The sequence below is a fragment of the Dendrobium catenatum genome, unplaced genomic scaffold, assembly GCF_001605985.2.
Source record: "Dendrobium catenatum unplaced genomic scaffold, ASM160598v2 fragScaff_scaffold_989, whole genome shotgun sequence".
In the NCBI taxonomy this organism is placed as follows: Eukaryota; Viridiplantae; Streptophyta; class Magnoliopsida; order Asparagales; family Orchidaceae; genus Dendrobium; species Dendrobium catenatum.
Window position 1 is genome coordinate 2,560,927 of NW_021319451.1, and position 22,521 is coordinate 2,583,447.

At 34.1% G+C, this 22,521-nt stretch overlaps 1 protein-coding gene across 2 annotated transcripts in view; it reads left to right on the forward strand.

Annotated features, from left to right (window-relative positions):
* The first annotated feature begins 343 nt into the window (after window positions 1–343).
* The window catches only part of LOC110100998 (DNA topoisomerase 3-beta), a 33,669-nt gene continuing 11,491 nt past the window's right edge, over window positions 344–22,521 (forward strand). The window contains exons 1-13 of one of the 2 annotated variants that reach the window (XM_020828730.2): window positions 344–531; window positions 629–685; window positions 4,044–4,147; window positions 4,304–4,397; window positions 8,321–8,420; window positions 10,250–10,493; window positions 13,787–13,949; window positions 14,106–14,225; window positions 14,957–15,036; window positions 16,807–17,085; window positions 19,179–19,347; window positions 19,571–19,699; window positions 21,527–21,739. In XM_020828730.2, coding sequence (XP_020684389.1) covers window positions 511–531; window positions 629–685; window positions 4,044–4,147; window positions 4,304–4,397; window positions 8,321–8,420; window positions 10,250–10,493; window positions 13,787–13,949; window positions 14,106–14,225; window positions 14,957–15,036; window positions 16,807–17,085; window positions 19,179–19,347; window positions 19,571–19,699; window positions 21,527–21,739 — 1,773 coding nt within the window. In that variant the 5' untranslated portion in view covers window positions 344–510. The remainder of the gene's footprint in view (window positions 532–628; window positions 686–4,043; window positions 4,148–4,303; window positions 4,398–8,320; window positions 8,421–10,249; window positions 10,494–13,786; window positions 13,950–14,105; window positions 14,226–14,956; window positions 15,037–16,806; window positions 17,086–19,178; window positions 19,348–19,570; window positions 19,700–21,526; window positions 21,740–22,521) is intronic. The other variant, XM_028697652.1, reaches the window with a different exon arrangement.

The window sequence follows — 22,521 nt, forward strand, 5'->3', positions numbered from 1 at the left end:
CTTGGTTAGAAACTATTAGGAATGACATTTCTTTATTAGATTTAAATGAGAATTTGACTTTTAATAGGACGCAATGGAGAAAAAGTATTCATGTAGCCGACCCCACGTAGTGGAATAAAGGCTTGATTTTGTTGTTGTCGTCGTAGCTCTATTAATGTAAAGCAACTTTTTTATTTTCTTTGGGAACATAAAATATGTTCAAATCATGGTTTTTTATTGGATTAGCTTGCCGCTTTTTTCATTTCCAACAGATTTTTTTATTGGAAAAAATTATTTGCTGATTTATCTAAGAAAAATAATTTAATTAGTTATAAAAGTGCGGGAGCCCCCTCACAAGCTCGCGATTCGAGCTTGTGCTCGCTCCAGCCTGCCCACGAGCCGGCTAGGCTCAGTCAGTTTGACTTCCTGTTCAAGCCTTATGAAGTCTCGGCCTGTATCACCGGTCCCGGGGCAGAAATCAGAATCGCCGTTGCTTCAGCTCCGGCATCTTCTCTTCCATTTTACGTTACGATGGCGCCCAAAGTATTGATGGTGAGAGACTGACTACTTCTCCTCCTTTCTTGTTTTTGCTCGCCCCCACATTCACCTACCGTGTTCACCCTATTTGTATTAATTCTCTCGTCTGCAGGTTGCAGAGAAACCTAGCATCGCTCTATCCATTGCATCAGCGCTTTCCCATGGCCGGGTGAGTTCCTACTTCAAAAAATTAAATCTTTAGTTGATTACTCTATGGAAGCCCTGACAAAACCTGGAGAGTTGCTCCCTTTCGGCCTGTTTTTTTGAGCTCTTCTTACCAATTCGTCTTTTTGATCGTGCTTGCGAGGAATATGAACTTGAAATTTATTTATATTTGGGAAACGAAATATCTATCCATTCGCCATATTGATTGAGTTAAGTTTTGAGAAGAGGGACAGAAATTGCCTGTTTCAATGGCTGAATTCAGTGTTGCAACTAAGATCATCTCCAACTATTCGGCAAACAATCAAATGGAGGCCCTCATGAGTTGCAATCGAACGCCTTTTCCTCCGCCATTTAATCGCTGATGAACAGTGTGACGCCAATATTGGCGTTGCCCTATTCATCTGCGTCATTTTTTTGGTCTCTATCAAACTTGTGGAAGAAAGACGCGAAAGAAAAGAGCGATGGTTAGGGGGCAAAATGTCATTCGATTGGAGATGAATCACGACACTTTTTGGTTTCACTGCATTTTGCAGTGAAAATTGAGATTTTCTATTGGAGATTTCCTAATATGAGTATTCAATCTTTATGAATCCACAGACGAATCTTGTGGTTTTGGTTGACATTGGCGTGCTACCTATCTCAAAATGGAGATTTTCTTATGGTTATGATAATTGTTGGTGCCCTGCATGGTTCTTTGGTGGCAAAAAAGTCCTTACATTGTTGTACAAGATATTTATAGAGACTCTCAGGGGCTATTTGGTAGCATCCAGGATTTGATTTAAGTAGGATTTCGCAAATGCTCTAAATCTGGATTTTGAAAATCCTAAGGGGCCTAAATCCTGAAAACTGTTTGGCAACATTCATGATAGATCCTATTAAATTCCGTATGACTGTTTGACTTTAGTGCCGATTTAATGAGCGGACTCTTCTTCTCGAGCCAATGGATTTCGTAAATCCGGCAAAAAACAGGATTTCGAAAATTCGGGATTTAGCACGAAAAGGCGGAATTTTCCGTCTACAGCAGCTTTCATTTGCCGTGAGATTTGGTTTTGCATTTTAGATCGTTTGGCTGAATTTCACTCAAATTAGCCTCAAATCCGGCCTAAATCCTGCTAACAATAGACCCCAAGGGATGCAATACTGGCTACTAAGTTCTTAGGGCCTTGACCTTTGCTCCCCATGAAAACTTCGTCTACTTCACCTTCCTGTTGGCATGAGATTGGTAGAGAGATCTGAGGTGTACTTGCTCACTTGACACAGCCAAGGCGCTATGCAAAGGTGCCTTATATTGTCATTTGATTGTTGGGTAGTGCAGTGTGGATGTTAATAAGGCTGTAAATGAGTTGAACATAAGCAAACAACCTGCTGTTTGGGTTCAGATCATTATTTTCAATCATTGTTTGCTTTCATTTCATGTTCGTTAATGTTTTTTAGTTCACTGTTAAAGCTTCTTGATATTGTTTGAAATATTTCTTTGACTCGCTAATAACTCATCAAGGTTAGTGGGTTGTTTTCAAGCTGAACTCAAATGAACAAATCAGACAAAGTGATTTACATGGTTAATGATTGTTTTGTATACTCACTAACAAGTAAAATTTATAAATTTTAACTAACAGAAAAATCAATATAACCAACAATTAGCTTTTCATTTGTGAATGAAATGTTTGCCATAAAGTAATACAATTTTCCTAACTCTTCGCACATAACTTGTAATAAATTGCAATTTACAAATTGTACTCAAATAGGTCTTTCAAAGCTTTCAAACCATATTGATTTTAATTTACTTGTTCTTTGGACACCGTTAAAGTGCTATGCTTGTAATCATCTAAGGTGGAGGTGTCTGGAGTGGTTCACCATTGAAGACTTGAAGTGTAGCTATCGATGATGGATAAACCTTTCCAAAGGAGTTTTACAACAAGCACTCAAATAACTACATAAGGTTCTCTTTCAATAAATCTCTCCAGTCATTAGTCAGCTTGAAATAAATTCAAAAAGTAGAGAACATGTTGATTGCACTTTCTTTCTCAGAGATATAAAAATCCAGATTCCTTGGAATCAGTTAAAAGTGAAGAACATCATGACATTAGAACAAACTTAATTGAGGGAGGATGTTCGGTTTGCTATTGATTTGCCAAGTGTAGCTTTCCCCTTGACTCAAAATCAGCTCTTAAAGTTGCAGCATCCCTATTATTACTACTAGCATTATCTAGAGTGGTCGAAGACATTTTATCTTGAAGCACAAAATTTGGCCATGAAAAAAAAAAAATTTTCTTTCAGTTTTTTTATTTGATGTATATATTTGTAGACGTTGATGGTGCTGGGCTTGCTGGCTAAGTCTGAGGTTTAGGCTTCTCCTCTTGTTGAACATAACCGGAGGACATGTGCTTCTCCTCTTCTGACATGATAAACAAGTCAAATTAAAGATGCAAAAAAAAGTATGATATAACTACAAAATTCTAACATTTAAATTTTTAGTATCTAGTATAATACCATAGTTAGAGCTAAAATAGATTAGATCAGAAGATGATATGCTAAATTCAAAATGATAAGCAACACAATATTAAAAACTGCAAAACATTTTGTAGAAGAGAGTTCGCAGAAAGAATTTTAAAGCTTCTTATACACATGAGTGCTTATTTTAGAACTCCACACTGAAGCAAAATGAAATTGAATAGCGCAAAAAAGTAAATACTATGATCTATCCTTCAGAAATATATCACTACAGGAAATTCAGACATTACCGATGGTCCTATAGCCACCGGTATTACCGTCGGTTAAACCGGTGGTTAGAACGTTGGTATTAACCGGCGGTGTAAGCGGCAGTTTTTAATAACACACCGCCGGAATTAGCGGCGGTATAATAACCCCCTGCAAGGGCTCCGATTTTATGTTTTACCGGCGCCATTACCGGCGGCCTTGGCCGCCAGTTTTTAGTGATTTTTTCCTGCTGTCCAAACCCACAGAAAACCGCCAGAAATGGCCCTAATTTTGGCCGACCCGAGCCTTCCTCTTCATTTCTTCGCATTTCTCTTTCGCTGCAAACTCTCCCTCGCCCCTACTCTCCGATCGCTCGCGATTGCGCCTTCGAGGGTGTCTTTCTATGTAGTTTTATTAAATGTTTCCGAAGGAAAATTGGATTTTCTATGAGAAGTTTACGTAATGAGGATGGGCGAGATTTTTTGCTTATTTTGGCTGATTCTTTGCTTTCTTTTAAGTGCTTAAATATTTTTCTTAATCTATTTTGTATTATTTTTCACCTGATGGTAGAACTATCTAACACAATCATCCTTATATACTGATTGTTTTGTGTTTTTTTTTTAAATTTATTAAGTTAGAAATTTTGATATGCTTTACTTCCACAGATGTCAACGCGGAGAGGAAGTACTGATGTGCATGAGTTTGACGGAATGTTTCAGGGATTTCATGCTCATTTTAAAGTTACTTCTGTTACTGGACATGTTTTTAGGTTGTCAATTGTCTTTTTTTAACATCTTTGAACATATCCTCTTTTTTTTTAACTATATGAACTATTTATATGTGGTTCAAAACTTCAAATCGGATAGTATAGTATGCTGTGGATTGTTTTGCCTAATCATGTTTATTTCATTTTCAACCATTGCAGTTTAGACTTTCCTTCTACATACCAAAATTGGGAAGCAACTGATAATTTGGATCTTTTCCAAGCTCCTGTTGTAAAGTTAGAATCAAACCCAAAGGTAATCTTTTCTTATTGTGGATTATCCTGTAATTTGTTAGATAATGCACAGGATTTTTGTGTATTTTTGTTTTTGGCGATTTTTTTTTGTTAATTGCTAGGACCCTCAGCTCTGTAGGTGTTCAACGAATTTCCATTAATCTAGCATCCTGAAGAAAATCCTTCTATTGTTAATAGTTACCCCTATTAAATTATTTTTAAACATAAAAAAGAATGTTTGATAGCTGAGAGACCTGCCTTGCCAAACCCATTTGCAACCTCTATGCTATAATAGATTACATTGGGTGGGGTACACATATGAGGTAAACTGTTATACAATCATCAATATAAAACACGTTTGTGTTGCTCATAACATAGTTCCATGATGCACAGGGATCTATTAGAGTTGATCACTTATTTCCACATGAGCTGTTACATCCATTACATAATAATAAATAACAAATTATGAGTATAAACTTTTCATTTACATTGATTGCACTACATACAATCCAAAATAATAGATATGCAATACTCATGATTATCTCTTGTGCAAAGGCACCAAAACATCATCAATGTATTGAACCATGATTACAAAAGTATACATGAACATCCAAAACATCATCTATGTATCATCTTTAAGTCTTGTTTTCCAAGCATCTTACCCTTCGTTGAAACTAATATAACACATGCAGGTGTAATATGATGACCATAAAACCCAATAGCTCACATCAAATCTCTACCAAATTCAATGCATAGAAAGGAACAATATGTATACTTTTAGGTCATATCAGTGAAACATGCCACATTCTTGTTCATGCATGATATGCTTTTCATATCCATGTTATGTTCATGATCATACTATTGTAGTGATGCATGTAAATAAATCTAAACACGCAAACATGCTATATTGATTGAAGCATGAAAGGGTAGGAATGTAATCTATACATAAACATTTCATAACTCATCCTTTGCATATTCATATTCCACGTACATCAAGCATTAACAAGATCATTTATATCTTTGAATTAGATGAATCATCATGCATCATCTTTATCCTTTTATATTATAATCACTACAATAGGATTTCTCAATTCATGCTTAGCTTGCTGGCTGCACTTAAGCCCATACTCTTGTTTGCGTAGTATTGAATCTTCCCTTGTGTACCTTTACAGCATCTCCCACTCTATGATATTATTCTCTTTCATATTATAGACAATCATAAACTTGTCCTCCTATGAGAATAACTTCTGTCGGCAAAACTAAAGGGCTCATAGCCAATTTTTCCTTTAAATGACATACATTCAATTGCATTCATATAGCCATCATTCTCTTGTCTCATACACATCATATATGTCACATAACTATCTCTTGTAGTATGAAGCATGGCATGAACACAGTTGGAATGGAATGATGTATGCATCGTTGTAGCCATGCCAATCACAAAGTATCTTGTATGCCATATATATGAAGCATATAGGATTTCATTCATAGCTATATAAAGCATGTAGGATCATCACATGTAGGACATTATAGAGTATGTAGGAACACATCTAGGTCATTAGCCCCTTGAAATCATCATGATGCTTGTCATGCATGTTAGGTCACAAGTTAATCATCTTAAACTATGGTAAATTCACATTAATGCAGGACAAATGATAAAGGGATGAATACATAGAGAATATCTCACAGGCTCATTCAAATCTCATAAATTGCTTTCCAACAAATAGTAGACATTTCTAGGAATCCACAATAAGCAACATATTGAAATTTCTTCCATGAAATCCAGCTAGCTCATAAAAATGCATTTTATAGATTGATTCATGAATGAAACAAGAAATCAAGTGCAGGGAATGAAATTCATTGATTTCTATAGTATGGAATCAATAACACTCCTTGCTAGGAGCGAAATCACTATGAGATGCTCCAAATCAGCCACCCAAACTAGGGGTGTAAATGGGTCAGGTCGAGTTGAGTTGAGTATTTACCTGATTGAGCTAAGCTTATTTAGTTTTTATTGAGTTCGAGCTCAAGCTCGACTTGAGCTCATTTACTAAGCTTGAGCTTGACTTGTTAAAAAAAAATTTATAGACTTGAGCTTGCTTAGAAAGCTTGAGCTTGTTTAGAAAGCTTGAGCTTGATTAGATTGTTGAGCTCCATTTCTTAATTTATAATTTAAAATTTCTATTTTCTTAGAATTTTTTTTAATATAAAATTAATTTAAAAATATTAAAATATATTATATAAAGTTAATTTAAATTAATAGTTAGTCAAGTGGCTCAATGAGCTTTCGAGCCGAGCCAAGCTGAGCTCAAGCTGGAGCTCGTTTAATATACGGCTCGAGTATAGGATTGAGCTTGAACTCGTGGCTCGATAAGATCGACTTGTGAGCTCGTTACCGAGTTGAGGTAGAACTGGCTCGTGAGATTGCTTGACTCACTTACACCCTTAACCCAAGCTTACTAGAACTCTATCTCATAGGTTCTCTCCCTCTCCCTCACTACCAAAATGTCCATGGAGAAGAAACGAAACCAACCAACCTTATCTTATAAGAGATAAGGCTTCTAGAAAGCCAAAAAGAGGGAAAAATGTGGAAGAGTGAAAGTCTGATGAGTAACTCATCTTTGATTAAATGCTTATAAAATTATTGGAATATAATTAATTGATTGTACTACAATATGATGAAAATAACTTTAAGAAAGGACATCAAATAATTCTAGAAGCCAATCGTACGGACATATGCCCAACATGTCATACCAAGATTCATTAGATCATACATGTATCTCTATAGATAGATACCATACATGTGAGTGTCGACTGAGCAGCTTTCTTGGGAAAATCATTTAGCGTGCACATAGGATTGTCACAGCAAGAAATACATTAACACACATGCAATCATCAATATAACATGATCATAATATGCATATTATAAACATCATTTACCTTTAGTATTGGGTCACTAGTTGGTATTACACTTGCTTGTCTATTAGACTATAAGCACTTGTAACTTGTGATCCCCAATTCTTCCATCACTGTGATCAAGATAACTACCAACATGTCGAGGATTGCCTTCTACAGCCATGACAGGGTCACTAAATAGCTTGGGTTATTACATTTCCCATGTGGATTGCTTTGCCCAAAAATATTAGTTGAGTGGCTGATTTATAGGAAGAGGGGGAAGTGATGCATATGTATAAAAAAAATATGGAAAGCTCTAGGTGGGAGTTGTTAGCCTAAAAAATTAATGTATGTTTGGTTGGTCAAAATGTTCTGGAAGGGCCATTTTAGTTTTAGACTATTTAAAATATCCAATTTAGTCTTTTAACTCATCAAACATGATAAAAAATAGTCTCATAGTTATAATCATTGTTTAATTTGATGGACATTTCTTGCAAAGTTCAAGAATGAGGTGAGGAATGAGAGCATTTTTAGGAAATGAAGTTTTTACCTGTCTTGATTTGTGTGAAATACCCTTATTCCCTACTTCATTCCCCATCTCATTTGTGAATTTTCTGTGAATATTTTGTTAAGTTAAATAATGATTATAATTTGTAGACTATTTTGGATCATAATTCAAAAGTCAAAAAACTAAATTGGACGTTTTAATAGTCTGGGACTAAAATGACACCCAACAAATAGCCCGAGGGTGTGTGTGTATTTAGAAATAGGTAGGAACAGAGGGTGGGAGTGAGTGAGCATTTTAAGCAAGGCTATGTTTTAGCAACCTTCATAAAGACTTTCTATATGTTGGTGGGGGCCTGGGGGACTCTTGTGAAGCTATTTCTAAGCTTTGAACTACTTGTAGTGCCTCCTATGCACCAGTGGCCTAGATGTGAAGCATGCAATATTATTTTAGAGGTCTACTTCTTTGTCCATGCATTAACTTTCCTTCATTTTCTTTATAGCTTTAATGCATGTTTTTCCATTGTCTTACAAATTCCCCTTTAGGGTCATATTTGCAGGCATCTATCCCAAGAAGCCCGTGGTTGTAGCTATTTGGTACTGTGGTTGGATTGTGACCGTGAGGGTGAAAATATATGCTATGAAGGTTGTTTCTTCCCTGGCTTTTATATGTTTTCTTCTTAATTCTTGGTTTGATGTCAAGTAAAGTCACATATTCCACTTTTTCATATTTTTAGCAAATTTTATTTAAGTTAAGTCTCTTTTTGTTTTTTGTTTACTGAACTTTTCTTTTGGCTGATTATAATTGTCTTTCCTGTCTTATATTTCTTGGTTAAGGGTTACATACTAAGCATCTTGAAATGATGGAAAAAATTGACAAGCAAGTGAACAGACCACCCGAACTTGAAACCACTTTTTAACAAGTTTATTTAGTATCTACATGGGAAACATCTATACTTGGCATATCACTCATATCATCTAGAACTATTGTAGGTCCTTATTGAGCATTTCAGCACTCTGCAGATCCTTATCCTTATCGAGCATTTCCTTCGATATGCCAATCTTTTCCCTCGCTTACACTTCTAATGAAATATTATAGGACTCCCTCCTTTGTTAGTGTTCAATCCCATGTCACATCGCCGGACTCCGCCACTGCTCCTAACCCAACCCCATTGCAAGTACACCCCTATTTACAACAACATTAGATTTCTCATATTGTACTTTGACAATCTTGACCAACTTCTATGTTACATTTCATGGGATCTCGCTTCCATGTTGGTCATGAACCACTTGACTACATTTGCTCTACATTATGGCCTTCTGTTTGATGCCCACTAGTCCCTTGCTCATCCATTCCCACATGCTCATTTCAACTTCTCTTTGAAAGGAAACTATTAGGAAGTGGCAGTAAAAATACAATTTCCTTGGATTGAAATCAAATAACAGCGCACCCATGTACACTCTCTAAGAGGAAACAAGAGAAACATTGGAGAGAAATCTTTTTTTGATTACAATGGAGAGAAATCTTTTTTTGATTGATGAAATAATAAGAAAGTAAACAAGATACAATAGATCTTCTATTTTAGAGGAAGATATGTCTCTCCCAAATCCCTAGTCGTCGGCTAGATCCCAAAATTCCTAAGACCAATCAAAATTCAGCAAAATCGCCACATACCCTACCCCTTGAGCAATATAACACTCTAGATGAGAGTTCTTAATACTCTAGGGGAGTTGATGATGGTCGTCCAATCCAAACTTATGCTTGACATCAACGACATGATTGATTAAATATTTTCCTGCTTAATTTATAGATTTATATTTAGAAAATATTTAGATTTGTTTCATTTGGAGTTTATTTTAAATCTTATCAAATTTATTTCATTAGGATTTATTTTCTTATTTTTCTTTTTTTGCTTGGAACTTCAGGGTTCCTTTCATCATAAATGAGACTCTTAAGGCTAGGTTGAGATTATTATTGAGTGAATGAAATGCGAGCTATTCAAGGTCCCCTCACCCATTATATATTTCTTTTTCCTGTGCGACATAACAAAGCTTACGAAGTAAAGGTTGTTAAAAAGTTTTAGCTAGGCCATGATTTGAATCAATTTCAACTCTAAGTAGAAATTGGTAAAAAGAATTTTAGAAAAAAAGGAGATGCAGTGCATTCTAGAGTTGGATGCATTGTCAAAGGCTTTATACTAATGTGAATCTTGGAAGGGTTTGACGGATGTATTGTAGAGATACTGCTTTTGAACCTGTAATCTCCTCATCAAAATGGATCAACCTAATGATTCCGCCACACCCTCTTAAAGAAGAATTTCAAATAGTTGGATGATGGATGATGATGATAATTGATATCACTCTTATTGAGAAAAGTGGCAAGCTACCATTTCTCTTGCTATATATGTTTTTGATAACTTCCATCTACTAACATTCTAAAATAGATGACTAAATGAATGCAACATTTTTTTCTAGTTATTGAATGCACGGGATTCAATGAGAATGAGGTTGGTCGAAAGATACTGCGTGCTCGATTTTCTTCTGTTACAGAGAAGGACATATTGGAGGCATTGGAAAACCTTGTCAAACCAAACAAAGCTGAGGCCTTAGCTGTAGATGCACGCCAAGAGATTGATTTGAAGGTTGGAGTTGCCTTCACTCGATTCCAGACTCGCTATTTTCAAGGAAAATATGGGAATCTTGACTCCAGGATCATCTCGTAAATTCTTAATATCTTTTCCCTTATGTTATCTTTTCTTTGCTATGCGTTGTCAATGTAAGCTACTATTCTGATTGATTTGGCCTTTTTTTACTTTGCATGCTTATATATATATATATATATCAATTCTTTTGCTTTCTTTTAGTGTAATTAGTTTGTGGAGCCATTTTTCTCTTTTAGGACTTCTTGCATATAGGTATTCACTCTTTGAATGTTTATTGTCCTACAGTTGTTCATGTTTGACAATATTGAAGGCCTTCTAAAATATGTTAAATTCATGTTTTTATTTATTTAGCTATGTTTGGCCATCCATTGACGTATGTGTTCTTTGGAGTTAACGAGTTGTATTTATCGAAAACTTTTTGATTTATTATCCTTTTATCATTCTTGATTGTACAAATTGTTTTAACCCTATGAAGCATTTGGAGTACCAATAAAGTTGATTATTTCCATGTTAGTGACGAAAACAATGTTGTTTCATGAAGAAAGGGGTGTGTATTAGTTGTTTGAAACTGAAAAATCAAATGAACTAAGTATATTCAGTTGGTTTGGTTCGGTTTAATTAAGGGCAGTTCGGTTTTTGGTTTTGAAATAAGGGTTATTTAAATTGCGGTTTCTGGTTTGGTTTTAGAAAAAAATAATAATTGAACCAAAAATCGAAATACCAATAAATACGTTATTCCAAATAATTGCAATGTCATTTTCCAAATTCTTTTTAGAACTATTATTAGAGTTTTGGTTGTTTACAGAAAGTAGAAATGTTTTCATAGTTAAACCAAAATTAGGCCTCATAAACTGAACTAAATTGCGGTGTGATTTGATTCTTCCTATAATTTGGGCTGATATAATTGATTTTACAAATTTGTCAATCAATCCATTTGAATTGATCGAATGCACCTTCCTATATGAAGGCCATAGGACTCTTTTATAGCCCCTACATATTATATATTTATTGCTTTCTATGCTTTCTTACCTCTTTCAGCTTTCTCTAATCTCAAAATGTTATTAGGTTTCTGATAGAAAATAGCCAACAAAATAAGGAAATCTTGCAAAAATTCAGAGAAAAACAGCAGGATGAGCAGATTTTGTTGAAAAGATACAGGGAAATCCCACAAACAACACTTGAAATTCACTAATAGTTAAAAAGAAACACTCTAATACAATGAATCTTCAATTCAAGAGGAAGATTCCACTCGTCAAACTCTAGCCCAAACTTAGAGACCCAAAAGCCAACACAAGAGATCTCAAATTTCAGCTCCAATTCAAGATAATCCTAACCATAGTCAAAAAGAGAATACTTAAAGCACCATACAATTATCTAATGCATAATACCTAAACAGCCCTCAACATTTGAATTTTCCCCCCAAACCCAAGCTCCCATCAATGCTTGGGCCCCCACCATCTGCTCCCTTTAGGGCCCGCCTCCTGTAGCAAACAGGTTCAGGTTGGGCCCTAACAATTTCATGGTATCAAAATCGTGATAGCCTCACAACACTACCTACCTCTACCTAACTGCAGTTATTAATACTTAGGTTATTAGTGGATCAGGAAAAAAACATCAGTCACAAATGTATCTGGCATAGAGCGATCCTTATCGATCTTCAAAATTGGTGACTTCCCTATCTTACTCAAGTTTCTCATGACCAACATCAAGAACACCCTCACCATTCAACTAACACTAAAAACCACCCCACCTAGAGATCATAAGTGTTATGGCTCTTTTGAGCAAACATATTCAAGGTATCTATTGATGGAACTACATCTGGATTGCCCGAACACCTTCTCATCGGCAATGGCATTATCAATGTCAATGTCCCAACATGTTCACTTTGGAATCCGATTGACCAAAATCTCGTTGCCATCTAAGTAGTGATTTCATCATCTTATCTTTCATATGTTCTCTCCCTCAACACTCGTGCGGACATTTTGTTCGCTATCGATCACCAACTCTTGTCTACAAATCAGTTTAGACTAATCCTACTGAAAAATGAGCTTCATAATATTACCATGGCCCATAATACAATGACTAAATACCTATTTGACATTAAAGTTAAGACTGATGCCATAGGATTCACCGAAACTCCTCTAACACTAGAGGATATCTTCCTCTATACTCTCGTGACTTGCATACCACCTATCAGGCATTCAAGAATATCATTCGAATCAATATTCAACCCATTTGTATCGATGAATTTCACACCTATGCAATAAAGAGATCAATCTAGGAGTAGAAATAGCCCATGATTTTCATCAAATACAAGATTCATCTACACCCACAACGCAATTATCAACTAGAGGACATAGTTGATCATGCCCCTGCTCAACCAATTGAGGTTGCTCAAACTATGGTCGTGTTTCTAAACAATCAACTTGTGGAGTTCAAACCTCAAGCATCGCACTAACTTTTTAAATCGGTTGCAAAAGCGGCCATTTCTCATCTAATTGCAGATTGCGAAGAGCTAAGCTAAAATGGCTAATCCTCAAACCCTCATGCATTACTTGCGGACTCTACCTCCTCCACCACCTGTTGGTTTCTAGACTTTGGTGTGACCACACACCTCACCTCTGACCTCAATCAACTTTATAAACCCAATGCCTACAATGGAAACCAACAAGTATCTCTCTACAACTGGCAAACATCACCAATCTTACATGATCAAGGCTTCTACTAACCCCAAGCAATTCACTCAACTGCTCCATATTCCCAATCATTATTGTAATCTCATCTTTATTAACCGCCTCTTCAATAACAATTCCTGCATAATTATTTTTTATGTTGCTAGATTCAAGATTATGGGCATGAAGTTAGGTCATTCCCTCCTAACAGGACCTCGCCTTGAGGTCTTTATCCACTTCACTCCATTGTTATCCACCCCCCACCCCCCCATATATATGAAAAGTTTCTTTATGCATTCTTTGAACGATTGTATAGATACCTTGATAAATTTTTTTAATGTTTTTTTTTTCTAATCTACTTTGTTAGTTATATATGAATTAAAACAATGACATCATAACATAATTGTATTAAACTCATATTAACATTTATTTCAGGCATTTAATCAATTAATATCTACCCAAGTTGCATTTTAGACAACAATTTAAACATGTTCTTATCAAGCAATCATCTGCTATACTCGGTAGTGTAACACAACACAAGATAGCAATGTTAACCTTAGTCTGATGGCTTAGCCCATGTTGAATATTTGTATTATATTCATGGAAAATTTTATGCAACTTTTTGTAGAAATTTCTTCATGCATTCATCTTGATTATTCTTCTACCATTGGTTTCAGTTATGGACCTTGTCAGACCCCTACACTGGGATTTTGTGTGCAACGTTGCATGCAAATCATGACATTTAAACCGGAAAAATTTTGGTATTTTAGTCCTTATATAATAAAAGATGGTTATGAGCTACAGTTGGAATGGGATCGAAACAGAGTATTTGACTTTGATGTAAGGTTTTTCTTAGTGCTTCTTCTATCACATCCTTGTTTTTCATTTTCCCTTCATTTGAAAAGGATTCATAAATCCAATCCCAAATAATTGGGATAGCGCTAATGATGATTATGTGCTTGTTTAATTATCCTGATTTCCTAAAACAAACTGTAGGTTGCTGCAATGTTTCAAAAACTGGTACTTGATCAGAATATTCTTGAGGTAACTGGTGTGTCCAAAAATGAAGAAAACAAGAGTCGTCCTTGTGGCCTTAACACCGTAAACTTATTAAAGGTAAGCATTAGCAACCGTATCTCTTGTCATTTCTAAGACAGATTATTTTAAAATCTCCTAAATTTTTTTGGTGGAATAACTTTATAATCTAATGTTAATTACAGTTTTGATTTTTTCAATATCCTTTCTCTGTGAATCATTCTCTGATAGTTTTTGTGCTCATGGAAAGTTAATTTGGTCTGATGTACATTTTAAGTAACAAAACGGGATGTCTTATATCTATAATTTAAACAAATTTACATTTTTGTTGTTTAACATCCACAGCATAACGTAAGTACCAATTGTTGTTGTGGATATATTTCCTGCCTTCGCACAATTAGAGCTGGTAGAGGCTGATTTTCTGCTAGAAACAAAACTCTAATAATTAACTTGAATTCGGCAAACTCCCTATAAACTTGAAGTTTATTGGAATAGTCATGGACTCCAGCTTTTCAAGCTAACTAACATATCATTTCAGAGAGTTATGTCGCCAGCTACTTCTAAATTTTGTCGGCAATAGATTATAATTTTGTTTCATATACTGCTTTCCGTGATGCTATTGTATCCACTCATGCCGAATGAGTTGAATTTGGTTTTTTCCTTTACTGATTTGCCTTTTAAGCTCTTTTATGGTACATATTAGTTCATGCTCTGTTGCAATTTTGAAAATTATTGGCATTATTAGTATCACCGCACTTTTTTTGGTTGCCATTTCTGGACTTTAATATCATTTGGTACTTTTTCTTTCTTAGGTTGCTTCAAGTGCGCTGGCATTAGGGCCACATGTTGCCATGCAATTAGCTGAGCGACTTTACACTCAAGGATTTATCAGGTTATTTCTACACTGATTTCAAGCATTGGATTCCCCACACTGTTCAGCATATTGATGTACGGTAGTATGACGTCAGAGCTGAGCTGCTTAAAACATGTTAACTTCAGGCTAGATTAATTACATTTTGTAGTTTGTATGATTGTATAGGAATTGAGCTTTCTTCTTCTTAGTGTAGCCTATTATGTTGCTATATTTGTCTATAAATACTTAGTCAATACTTATAATAGGGCAGATTTTGAGATAAATAATATTTAAGTTGAGTTTTGTGTCTTTTCTGTATCCTGAAGTATATTCAAGTCGTGGTTTCTTTCCAAGGAGTTCTTGGAGTTGCGTCCGGCGACAGTCACCGGATTGTCGACAAGGAGTCGTCAAGCTCCCTCCGGTCCGGTGTCACGTTTTCTTTTTGTTATTTGTTAGGCTAATGGACAATGCATCTTATTATATTGCTCCATCAACTTTGCTCTTATGTTCTTGTGAATGAAGAGCTTGAAATTTTATTACTTGTTATGATTGCCATTGATTTCATCTTCATAATTGTTTGACATAGTAAGCTAAACAAAGTTGTTTTAGCTGTTTGCATATTGTTTGTCATCTATTTTTGAATGGTAACTTTCTTATTAGTATACAGACTATGTTCCTCTGATTATATTGAGGTAAATAAAAAAAAGCAATGTTAATAGATAGTGGAGAATTAGTATTTGGAACTCACTTTACTATTAAATAGGTTTCCTGAGATTAGTTTAAATACTTCCACGTTGACATTCATTGTGTTAGTCAAAAGGAAATTTTGCTTGCTATACTATTTGTACAACTTCTCAGTTTGTTATAGCATTTGCCTCCTTTGCATCAATTGTTTCATTCTGATAACAGGTTAAGATTGTGTATGCAAAATTTACTTGGTTCCCATATTATAAAAAAAAATAAATAACCAGGTTGCAGTCATGCACGCAAGTCTTCAGGATTTGTTTCACAAGAATTCATTTTGCTGTTTTTATCATTATTTGTTATGATGTCCAGTGCCATGGAAAGAACATGCGTTCTGTCTCCTCTATATTTATCCTCTTTAAAACAAATCATATTCTTAGGTCCATGTTGCTTTTGAGTTTTACCTCCATTTTCAGAATATGCAGTTCATTAGGGGTATCAATATTTAATCCAACCCGAAAATCCGATCCAAAAATTTCGGGTTCAGGTCAACCCAAACCCGAACCGAGTCGGGTTTGGGTTAGAGATTTCGACCCATTTATAAAACCGGGTCGAGTTCGGGTTGACCTGGAAACCCGAAATCAACCCGGTTTGACCCGTTTTTAAAAAATTTAGGAGGATTTTATAAGATTGTTATGAAATAAGTAAATTATATTTATAAAAAATAATAAATATTGTTGCCTAAATTAAATTAAGCTTGACTTATTTCAATTTGATTGAAGTAAATCTTACCTTAATTTGATGTAGATTTAAATAAATCGAATTAAATAAAAAAAATTTAGTAAAACATACCCGAAGCGGATATGGTTCGGGTTTGGAAAACCGACCGTTTTGCAAAAACGGGTCGGGTTTGGGTCGGGTCGAATAATGTCGGGTCAATTTCGGGTTGGACCCGAACCCGACCCATGATCCGATTTTGACAACTCTACAGTTCATTAATATGTTGTAATTGGCTTGTTTCTCAACGTTCTGACTTCCATTTTCGGAATATGCATTTTATTACTATTCTGTAATTTGCTTGTTCTTCGAAGTATATTTTGAATATTTTTGGATGATATTTTCCAGCTATCCACGTACAGAGAGCACAGCCTACCCCGCATCATTTGACTTCAGAAATGTGCTTGGAGCACAACAAAACAATCCTATATGGGGAAATCATATCCGTTCATTACTGACTGATGGTTTTCATAAGCCGCGTATGGGATCAGATGCAGGTGACCATCCTCCCATTACTCCAATGAGGGCAGCAACAGAAGAGATGTTAGGAAATGATGCTTGGAGACTCTACCAATATATTTGCCAACATTTCATTGGTACTGTTAGCCCTGATTGCAAGTACACACGGTTAGTTTCATTCTAAAACTTTTAAGCTGTATTGGTTCTTTTCTTCTATTGATGCTTGGTCATAGCTAAATAAATAAGGAAAGCATCAGCCTTCAATTTGCAGCTTGCCTATTCCGAGTGAACATGATAAAATCAATAAGTAGTGATGTTTGTTGGTCTTAAAAATGGTATATTAAATTGCAGAAAATAATTTCTGTGGTGAAAGAATTATAGTTTTTTATTTAGATTTTTGAGCTATATAGGATATGTGGCAATTGAAAAGTGAAACCTCCTCTACAACTATTTTTTATTATTTTTTCAATTTTTTGTAATAAATAATTTTGTTTCACTTTGTTCTTATTGAAAAAAAAAAAAAATCTGCAAAAAAGAAGTGGCTAAAAGGCTTACATTGTTTTCATCCCTTAAGTATGTATACACAAATGATGCCTATAGTATTTAGGAAAATATGAATTTCTGAATTGATAAATAATTACATTGAATGGCTGCCAGCTCCACATGATAAAAACATATGCATACATTCCATTCTAGCTAGTCTTGCTGGCTTGAATGCACTAAATACCCCTCCCAAATCACCAATCCATAGGAGCAGGCCCTGCTTTCAGGTTTACACCATATGAAGAAATGCAATAATGGAATGAATGGACTGTCAATTACTTCATTATGTGTGTGCTAAGTGTGCTGGATAGCAAAGAAGAACAACTGTGGGGTTTAAGTGTTGCAATCGAACCTGATAAGACTCACAAAAGGAACAGGTCCTATCATGTTGGCTTGCAACGGGCCAAATTCAAGATCAAAGATTTGGAAACTATTCACATTTTTTGTACATTTTGATTTTAAAACAAACAACAAACCACAGAGCTGCAAATAACTTCTAGTATACATAAAATAAACTCATTCTCAAAATTTATCTCATGTATCATCAAAATGTATATACAATAATTACATTACAGTGCATGATTACAGACTGGAGTATAGAACAGTGCGGATTAAATAATTAGCCATGACTAAACAAAACTTCAGAAAAGAAGTATTTACATAGACTCGTATCAGATCCTGAAATTTCTACTCAATAGATTCATTTCCTTAACCAGACCTTGAAAAGAGAAGATAAAATAATTGTGAATAAAATCAAAATAACAAACTAAATTTAAATATTCTAAAACAAAAATAAACTCAATATATTTCGTTATAATAGAATTAAGATTAAAAAAATATCAATTGAAATCATTTGTTTAAAAAAATTCTCTCACCACAAGATGCAATATCTTAATTCGCTCTTATCGTAGGTGAAGTCAAATGTTGTACAAAAGAAAACATAATAAGTTAGAAATTAGATTTTATAAAAATTTCAAGAAATACATTCTTAAAATGCTCTGATTTTAAACCCATTCTTTAACTTTAACTTCAATCATTATTTTCTAGATTTATTTTGGTTCTATTTAACAAGTTTGTGGACATAATTAAACTTTTTATATGGTTCGAGACTAAAATATCACCCACTAAAAGTTGAGGAATCATTTAGTCTTTTTCTCATAAGATTATTGAACGTTTAAGAGTGCATAACTCTTCGTGTCTTTTTTCATGTGTAAATGTTTCGGTTTAAATAGTTGGTATATGACTTAGATTATCTCTAGGTATAGTTAAAAATGATTCTTCATAATACACTACGAAGTGGGCCTGTCTTAGTCAATTGTTTTTTACTAAAATACTGTCGTTGTCAAGTCTTAAGTTTTATATGAGAAAAGTTAAGGGTTGCATCAGGTAGTCAACAACGAGCATAAAATTTGTTGAGCAATCATGACACGAAAGCCTATATTATGATGCTTGATTTTGTTGTTGTTGTTACAATTTAAAAATCAAAAGCATTTATTTTTATTATTCTGCATGACATACTCTATAGTAACTGATTTGTTGATATGCGCATCAAACTCTACAAGTTTCTTCTGAATTTCTTTTCCTGAAAGTCGGCAAATCATAAAGCCCAAATTCTAGAACATTTTTAATCCGAGGATCTCTAGAGCATAAAGCCTAGATCTGCATTAACTGAAGCTGTGTGGAGTTATTAAATGTTGTATAACTTTTTGTCATTTCAGGACAAAAGTAGAATTTACCTCTGGAGGTGAGCGTTTCCACTGTGTAGGGCTGCATGTGAGCACTAAAGGATTTACATCAATCATGCCATGGTTGGCAGTTACGGAGAAGAACCTTCCTCAGTTCACGAAAGGAGAGAAAATCAATATTCTAAAAATGGACTTGCAAGAGGTAGGATTACTTGCATCTTATCTTTGTATTTACAACATTGGAATGAATTTTATTCCTTCTAGGTGAACTTGCTCGTCTACATGCATGCTATTTTTGATTATTTGCTCTTTATTCTTTCCTTTTTTAATCTATATGCGCTAGTAACTTGAAGGGAAGACCCCTTTAGATGTTCTTATGTAGATTATTTTGTTCTTGATCATATTTTTTACATGCAAAACTGCAGGGAAGCACCACACCTCCAGATTACCTTAGTGAGAGTGAACTCATCTCTCTTATGGAAAAGCATGGAATAGGGACAGATGCTTCCATTCCTGTTCACATAAACAACATTTGCGAACGCAACTATGTACAGGTTTATATTAACACCCTCTACCTTGATGTATTTCCTGTTTACTTGTGTATGGTTATGTAATTTTAACTATACCTATTGGAGACGTTAGCGACTAATAGGATCGGGATAGTGGAGCTGTCACCATAGCTCCTTTCCTATGTGGTCATCTTAAAAGCACAAGCTCCTCGGAGTGCCTTAGGTGCCTTTCCTCGAATTATTGGGCCCTTAGAAAGTCTCATTAATCTCAATACAACTAGCTAAAATAATTCTTTCTTCCGTTTTTTTTTCTTTTTTGTCATCTTATTTTGCATAATGTTTGTAATTTAAGTTAAATTGCACTAACCTTTATGGTTTAACTCCATCTTCTTCAATATGATTTTATTGCTTAATTTTTTCTTAAGTTTGTAGAGCTTCTTATTCATCTTAAAGGGCTGTTACTTATTCATCTTCCCCTTCATTTGTCTAACTTTAATATTTTCTTACATCTATGTTGCTCATTATTTGATTTATATGATTGTTTATCTAAATTATTATTTTTCTTTTAATGATATATTATTTTTATATTTTTGTCTTATATGTCTGACCTCTTTATATGTCAATCATCATCATTATTATTCTTCCAACTATTTTCAGTCTATTATGAATTCTTGTTTTTTTATTTTTCTTTTGAGTGCTATCTAAGGTGTTAAATTTATTCTTCACAAATCATTTTGAACAATCTCTGTTCATTTAATCTTATATAATCATTCATCGATCAGTTGATTTATCCTTTCTAGTTTTGTCACACACCATCTTAACATTCTTTTTTTGTCTCACTCAACTTTGATATATTGACTTATTTACAACCTAATATTTGAATCCATGCAAAATTGCCATCCTTATTATGGTTTTATAAAATTTACTTATAAGCTTTCATAGTATCGTTTTATCGCACAAAGCTCTCGAAGAACTTCTACATTTTAACCGTCTTGATTTAACTTTTATTCCCATCTTTATCTTTCTCTTCTTTTTTTTTTATTATTAAATGTCTAAGATACTTTTACTGGTTATGCTTAGCTGTCAACTCATCATCTTATATTCAATGATAATTATTAATATCAATGGCATTAAAATAATATATCATATAGTTAGTCATTGTTTCACTATTTCTAAAGCCTCTATCTTCCAAGCAAATTCTCACTATTCTAATTTTTCATTAATTTCGATGGATTTCATACAAATTAGAAGGCAACTAGTTTTGAATATCTTTTTAAGCATCTTCATAACTTATGAAAGAAAAAATATGGACTCAATATTGACTTTGATATAAACCTAAGATCACTAAAATTATTGGATTACTTCACAACTACTTCTAACTGACAATTCTCCATCATGTATATCTTTAATAATTTTAATCTATCTTTGCCACACTTTTCTGCCTTAAAGCACTCTAAATCAATTTTCAAGATATTTAATCTCACCTTTGTATGTCATGAATTATATATTTTTTGTCCTCTTTTATAAATAAGTATTATGAATTATTCATTGTTATTTGTTACTGTGCTTTGTAAATAATTATTTTTAAATGCTAGCTATTCTTTACATTATTTTTGAGGTTCATCATTATTTTTGTGCTATAGATGTTTTGTTTTATTTGAATTTATTATAAATATCTATATTTTATTTAAAAAAACAAGTGTGACAAGATTCTATTTGTAGTACTATTTTTTAAAAAATTTGCTCCTTACTTTCGAAAGGTATGCGCCACACATCTTTTGTTTCTCATAGGCGATTGAGGGCCTTTGTGCCTATTGCATCAATAAATAGGTTATTAACTAAAGTCTTAATGTTAACGTTTTGATTTTGAAGGTTAACTCTGGGAGAAGGTTGGTTCCAACAGCCCTAGGAACCACCTTGATAAGGGGATACCAAAGTATAGATGCAGATCTTTGTTTGCCAGATATCCGTAGCTTTATTGAGCATCAAATCACCATGGTTGCTAAAGGAAAAGCAGACCATTCTCATGTTGTTCAGCATGTTCTTCAACAATTTACGCAGAAGTTTTCTTATTTCGTCAAGAAGGTGATCTTCTCAATGAATTAATTGATTTATTCTTTGCTTGCAATTCTGCTTCTGGAATGCATTTGTTCGTAATATTATTTTTGTTATATGCTATAAGTCAACATCCATGACCTCATTTTGATATTTATGTGCTATAGCATTTGTGCTGAGTTTACACTTGTTGGCATAGTTTTCATGATGTTATACTGGCACTTACCTGTTTGAAAAAAAAAAACTAATCATTCATCAAATAATGATGACAAACTTCCAAGTAACATTTAAAGTAAATAAATAGACGTTTTAACAGTTTTACAAAATATTACAAATGGGAGCACTATTTTGCTGTATTGGCAAGCATGGTAGTGATCAGCATCCCAAATTTGTTGCCCCGCCACAAGAATCATTGTCATTCCTTTCTTTGTTGACAATCATTGACATCTATTTATGGGATAACAATCATTTTCATTGATGTGTGGTCTGGAGGGTCTTTATGGTGAAGATAATAATTTAATTGGTATGCCCTTATGGAGGTTGTCAAAGTTTATTTTTTTTTTATTTTTTTTTTATTTTTTTTTATAGCAAACATTAGGGTTATTTGAGTGGTGGTTAAAGAATATTTCAAATTTTGGATAAATTTAGTGCTGAAACTCTTAGGGTAACATAAGACGTTTTTTTTTTCTAGAAAAGCAGGGAGGAACTCCATATTAAAGTTTTGGGATGTTAAGAAACTAATGACGTTTTTATGAGTTCTGGATCAGTGGTTAAGGTATTTTGATTTTTTTTATCTGGTTGACCACAACAGG